Source organism: Citrus clementina, unplaced genomic scaffold (assembly GCF_000493195.1).
Source record: "Citrus clementina cultivar Clemenules unplaced genomic scaffold, Citrus_clementina_v1.0 scaffold_7, whole genome shotgun sequence".
Taxonomy (NCBI): Eukaryota; Viridiplantae; Streptophyta; class Magnoliopsida; order Sapindales; family Rutaceae; genus Citrus; species Citrus x clementina.
This window is the reverse complement of record NW_006262075.1, coordinates 13491115-13497647: the sequence shown is the minus strand read 5'-3', so window position 1 is coordinate 13497647 and position 6533 is coordinate 13491115. Positions and strand designations below refer to the sequence as shown.

Here is a 6533-nt window from a genome sequence, read left to right as displayed (position 1 = left end):
CAGGGATAGGCACGTCGACCTCAGTCGGACCATTATTCTCCATGTCTGAGCAGCCTTCCTTATAATGTCCGTACTTCCCACAATGGAAACAAATAACCGGAAAATTCTCATATTCAACTCTCCGCACTTTACCATCCAGATGAAACTGTGAAATCAGAGGGCTCTTAAGGTCTATTTCCACTGCAATACGAGTGAATTTACCCCTCTGTCCAGATTTTGTATTATAGTCGATGCGGATAACCGATCCAATGATTTGCCCAAGCCGTCGGAGTATTTTCTTGTGATAATAATGCAGAGCCATGCCCGGGAGACGAATCCAAGCCACCACTTTATCTATCTCTCCTTTAGAACTATCAAAGTGGGGTGACCATGGTTGCACCGTCAGATAATGTCCCATAATAGTCCAAGGTCCAAAGGTTAAAGCATAATCCGCATCTCCTTCATTCTTGAATTGGACCAAATAAAAATCATTTTCTAGATCAATGATATTAAATCCTGGCGTCAAATTCCACAACAATTCCAATCTGTTACACAAAGCCCGATATCCTATGTGGCGACCCAATAGTTTCACCATGACTGTATTCTGCCAAGGCTTGATCAACTGCTCATTAACTTTTGGTGAAAAAGTTATAGAGGGCATAGATTCAGTATTCATAAAAAACACATACTCCGGATTTAAGTCTAAATCTTTGTCGCTGCCAAACAACTCTTCCTCTGTGTCCTTTTGTGACTTCATCAATTGATCTAGAAAGGAGGGGCGCTCAGAATTATCACCAACATCACTTTGAGCCCTAAACTTTGCCTTCTTGGTGGAGCGATCATCAGCCATGGAGGGGGGGGGGGGAGGGGTTTTCTCAAAGCTTTCCATTTTCCCGGTAGTTGGTATTATTAAAAGCTTTATATAAATCTATCTCCTTGGAAAAACTTTAAGGCTGAACTTGAAGTATACAAGAAGTAATTAAAACTCCAGCAACATGAATATTATTGTGTTACATCTTACAAAGCTAATATTAAGGATTTTTACTCCATTTCTTAAAATACTTTTAAAAACTTTGAATTATCTTTTTATTCTTGGTTCAATATGAGCTCCTTGAGCTACCATGCCTGAAATGTAAGTCGATGCAAGAGCCCGTGAAGCTGTGTTGTCATGTCAACTTGACGGATTCACCACCACGACGTCGATCAGATTAGTCAAGTTGTTAATTCTTATGGAATTGAGATCTAGTTATTATTCTTTTATAATTTTGTGCCAAGCTGCATTTATAACAGTGTATGAGTAAAATTTAGTTATATATATTCTCTTTTTTGAGCAACCTTAGCATCACGAGAAACAAATTTAGTAATAACAAAAAAAGAGTAGATATGATTAGAGGTAAAAAAATTTCCTACACAAAGAGATAAAAGAAAAGCATGTAACACAACACTTAATAAAATTGATAGTTTGGAAACCCATCGGCATGATGAGAGAGCTATCGGAGGCGCGTCGCACCAATTAAATTATTGAGCAAAGATCACAACAATATTGGAGAGGCCAATGTTTACTAAGGTAACATTATTTTCTTGGAATGTGTGAGTTACCTTGAAGTTCATCTGGAACAAAAGACTAGGTGATACGACACTCTTTGAGCGAGTGCAAGCTCCAATCTGTGGGGAAAAGAATTTGCAGAAAGAGAAAAGGGACAGGGGAATTGCAGAGAAGAGAAAGAAGACGAAGCTGAAAAAAGACAAAATGATATATTCCTTTTTGATATCCCCCACGGGTCCCTTTGACAGTACAATATATTCTCTCCCTCAAAAACAGCCACGCACCCTTAACTAACTAAAATAGAATAAAATTGATAACAACAAAATAATAATTGAAAATAGAACAATATTCGTTATTATAATCTCTCAAGCATTCTCGAACATTCCTCAAATGACAAAGTCTTTGAACCATCCTGGTTTCTTTCTCGCGCGAGCTGAACCTGTCTTGAGCTGCTCTCTAGCTTGTGTCTCATTCACGGGTTGGACTTCTTCCATTTCTGCAGGCTGGGTCTCTTCCCTTGCTGTCTCATTGTGCTCGATCCGATTCACAACAATTGGCCAGGTTGTATCATTCCCCATTCCTTGAAAGCTTACCTTGTCCTCAAGGTGTAGTGCAGGGTAGAGTTTACAAAATTCCTCAAAGTCCTCCCAAGTTGAATTTTCTGGTGAGCTATCAGACCATTGCACCAAAATTTGTGGAATTTCTTTGCCTTGTCGAAGTATCTTTCGCTCAGCACATACTGCAATTGGTGATGACAGGGGCTTGTTATCCACACTTCCTGGAGGCAGTGAATAAACATCAATGGGGGAGTTTCCCACATAAGGTTTTAGTAAGGAAATATGGAACACCGGGTGAATTCTACAATTTGTGGGTAACTCTAACTTGTAAGCAACGGGTCCAATACGCTCTACCACTGTGAACGGTCTATAATAGCGCCTTGCCAGCTTATGAGATGAGCGTTTAGCAACTGATGTCTGGCGATATGGCTGAAGGTGCACCAACACTTTATCACCTACCTGCAATTGAGTTTCTCGGCGATGTAAATTAGCCTTTTGAGCCATTCGATGCTGAGCTTGTCGCAAGTTCTCTTTCAATGAGCAAAGCATGGCATGAAACTGGTTAAAAGAGATTAAATTCAGGTTTGGAATTAGGTCTCCCCGTAAAATGACAGATTTTCCCTCCCATTGAAACTCCATCGTCATCTCGGAGTAATCCGTAGAAATTCTTCCCAAGCTTTGTAACCATTGAATCCCAAGGACAGCATCAGGGCCTTCGATTGGCAAAAGGAAGAAATCCAAAAGAAATTCATGCCCCTGCATATTAATAGGCACTTTAGGACAGAGAAATCGACAAGTAAGAAAATCGCCATTGCCAATGTAGACTCGAAAATGAGGTATAGCTTGAACGGAAAGGCCAAGGCGTTCAGCCAATGGCGGCTTAAGGAAATTGTGGGTACTGCCACTGTCAATTAACACCTGAAACTGATAGCTGGCAACGGTGCCCAGCACCCTTAAAGATCGTGGATTAGTTTGCCCAGCCAAGGCATTCAAACTAGATATGTCTGCCGTGACTACTTCATCTGGTTGTGCATGACTAAAAGCGTCCTCACTTGGCTCATCATCTTCATCATCTGTACCCATTAATAACAAAAACTTGCTACGACAGCGATGTGTGGAGCTATATTTTTTGTCGCAGTTGTAACAGAGCCCTTTGTCTCTTTTCTCTCTTAATTCGGCTGAAGTTAATCGACGAATGGGCAAGGTGGGAGTAGGCAATAATGGGGGTTGAGGTGGCTGTTTAGTGGCTGACAAACTAGGAAGAGGAGTTGTTGTTAGGGTTTTATATGATGCAGGTTGTAGGGAGGCAGTAATGGTGGATTGGTGGGTGTGAGTAGATGAGGGTGTCCACTTTGTCCAAGAACGGCTAGAGGTCTTGATTTCTTCCGACCGTGCCTCATAAGCTTTGGCTAAAGCAAAAGCCTCCATGAGAGATGTGGGTCTTGCAAATAATAATTCTCGTCTGATATCAGGTTTTAAGCCCGTGATAAAGAAACTAACCAACAATGGCTCGGAGATGCCCGTGACCTTGTTCATCAAATCCTCAAAGGCAGACTGAAAATCAGCAACAGTCGACGTTTGGGAGAGCTTGGAGAGGTTACCTTGATGATCTTCATACATGGATGTACCAAATCTTTGCTTAAGATTGAGTAAAAAATTATGCTAAGTGCTCAGCAAGTTGTTGGCCTTCATCCATTGATACCATGCTGCTGCTTTCCCCTCCATGTGAAAAGATACAATACGAAGGCGTAACTGGTCAGGGGTGCCGTGAAAATCAAAGAACTCATTGATTCGAAAATCCCAACCATTCGGATCAGTGCCATCAAATTTTGGACATCCATTTTCATAGAACGCAACAAAGGAGAGATATCCGAAACACCTGACAGTACAGTCGAAGACGCTGGTTCCGGTGCCATTGGGCGGGAAGAACCCACTGACGCTCCGACAAAACCATTGATTTGGGAACGTAGCTCCTCAAATCGAGAATCCACCGTGGACATATATTGTTGTAAGGTCTGATGAACAGCAAGCGTTTGATTTTCAATGAGCGTCTTCATGGTGGAGAGAACTGCTGAATCAGTCGTTGGTTCTGTGAGAGACATTTGTTTTTTTTTTTTTTTTTGTGTGAAGAGATGAAATGAAAGCACCAGTTGATACGACACTCTTTGAGCGAGTGCAAGCTCCAATCTGTGGGGAAAAGAATTTGCAGAAAGAGAAAAGGGACAGGGGAATTGCAGAGAAGAGAAAGAAGACGAAGCTGAAAAAAGACAAAATGATATATTCCTTTTTGATATCCCCCACGGGTCCCTTTGACAGTATAATATATTCTCTCCCTCAAAAATAACCACGCACCCTTAACTAACTAAAATAGAATAAAATTGATAACAACAAAATAATAATTGAAAACAGAACAATATTCGTTATTATAATCTCTCAAGCATTCTCGAACATTCCTCAAATGACAAAGTCTTTGAGCCATCCTGGTTTCTTTCTCGTGCGAGCTGAACCTGTCTTGAGCTGCTCTCTAGCTTGTGTCTCATTCACGGGTTGGACTTCTTCCATTTCTGCAGGCTGGGTCTCTTCCCTTGCTGTCTCATTGTGCTCGATCTGATTCACAACAATTGGCCAGGTTGTATCACTAGGACAATCAACCAACGATTATGCAAGATTCAAGGGGTTGAAGTTTCTGAGCGAGTAAAAGGTGCACAGCCAACATAGAATCTGGCTCAATCTAAAGGTTGTGCCAGCCTTGTTCAAAGGTTCTTTCAGTCACTAAAATAATGGTTATTACCTTCGCAAAAATAACTATAAATTCTTTTAAATTAACTACCAATAATAACTTGCTTAAAAAATCAATACAAAAGTTTGATCAGCACTGAATCGAATACCGTTCATATGGTATTTGAAAAGAAAATAAACTAGTATGTACATATAAAGCTTAGAGTGATGTGACACTATTATAATTGGACCATAAAGCTGTGAAATAAGAATGTTCTAGTCATAGCTTAAGCCACGGTGATGTTTCCGACAATCATAAACTGAGCAGAAAGCTTGTAATGCCGTCAAGAGTAAGAGCATAATGGTAGCCATAAATGTAAGAAATTGCCAAGAACCAAACACATTAAGCTTCTTATTTTTCCAATAGTTTACCCTCCATCGGCTGTTGTAATACTTGTTAACGTCTTCAATCACTATATCAATGTGTGGCACTTTCGTCAATCTAATTGATTTTGTGATTCCCTTCCACAAGTTGGCAAACTCTGCATCATTGTTCAATCTATTCAAAAAAATGCCATTTTCTCTAAGCAACTTCACATCCTTTTCAGTGTCAACAATCCCATTCATGAACTCAGAGTAACGAGTTAAAACTAGCGGCCCTGATGCATTTGATGCTTCGTATGCCACTAAGTTTCTCAATACCACCTCTGTGTAAACGTCAAAACTGACAGTATGAATGTGTAATGTCACCGTCTTTGTGTCAAAACGGACGGTTGAGGTGTTATCAACAGTGACTCAAAAATGAACCTCGACTTTAGCAAGGTCAGTGACTGAAAGGATTGTGATTTCCTCTACTAATGGTGGTTTGTTCATGTGTTTGTTTGAGGGGGATCTCTCAGCATCTGATTTATTTTCTTCGTTGTCTTGTGGGAATATTAAATTTTGAACCGGCTGTGCCAATATTGAAAATCCAGGAATCTTGGAAAGCATGAAGCAGGGGAATTTGAACAAGAATTTGATAGGTCCTAATAGAATCATCTTTGAAAAAAGCTTCCAAAGCTCACTGAAAAACTTTTTTAAGTCGTCCGAATATATTTCTTGACCATCAATTTCAGTTACCTCTGCCTGTTGCTGCTTTGGCACAACTGTGTTGTATAAATAATCTAGCAAATGGGCAGATTCTGAAGCTTGGATCATTGGCTTGTTCTTTTTCATTTTAAAAGTTGAAACTTCTTCACAGAAACCCATTAACATCGCCTGCAACAAATCATCGGCTGATTCCGAAGATAAATATCGAAGTTGAAGTATTTTTCTCAACACAAGTTAGGGAATTTGATTCTCAAGCATCGACATATCTCTAAGAATCGCATTATGGGCAGCTTTCATCACTGCATAATCAAACAAATGCGATATTGATATTGAGGAAGAAGTTGCGAGTAACTTATCATCTTTCATGGCATAGATCTGAAGAAACTCAAGCAAGAATGATGCATCAATCGCCATCATCCAAGCTAGAGTATCACTACTGAATTTCAAATACTTGTGATAGCAAGCTCGGATCTGGTGGCTCAAGCTCTTTCAATTGATCAACAGCACACTAGAGCTTATGATCACCATAGAATTGTCTTTGTGCTCTTCTCGCTGCGGCTAGCTTGTATCTCTCCATCTCATGGAGCTCCGGACGCAAGTGATGATAAGGGCCGATTGCAACTTCTTGTGGTGTGTACAAAGAA

At 40.3% G+C, this 6533-nt stretch overlaps 1 protein-coding gene across 1 annotated transcript; it reads right to left on the bottom strand.

Annotated features, from left to right (window-relative positions):
- Positions 1-4536: 4536 nt before the first annotated feature.
- LOC18036295 (putative UPF0481 protein At3g02645) lies at positions 4537-6048 on the bottom strand. The gene is made up of 3 exons (XM_024181192.1): positions 5608-6048; positions 5233-5505; positions 4537-4689 (listed from the first exon to the last, which is right to left on the bottom strand). The coding sequence occupies exons 1-3, from the start codon at positions 6046-6048 to the stop codon at positions 4537-4539; spliced, it is 867 nt and encodes a 288-aa protein (XP_024036960.1).
- Between the last annotated feature and the right edge of the window lie 485 nt (positions 6049-6533).

Bases quoted from the DNA above. Each gene is read 5' to 3' on its own strand.
- LOC18036295 (XM_024181192.1), bottom strand. From the start codon at position 6,048: ATGGGTTTCTGTGAAGAAGTTTCAACTTTTAAAATGAAAAAGAACAAG. The intron at 5,506-5,607 runs GTTCATTTTTGA...GTTTACACAGAG, and splicing joins CTGACCTTGCTAAAGTCGAG to GTGGTATTGAGAAACTTAGT. The intron at 4,690-5,232 runs GTAAACTATTGG...GTTGTGAATCAG, and splicing joins ATTACAACAGCCGATGGAGG to ATCGAGCACAATGAGACAGC.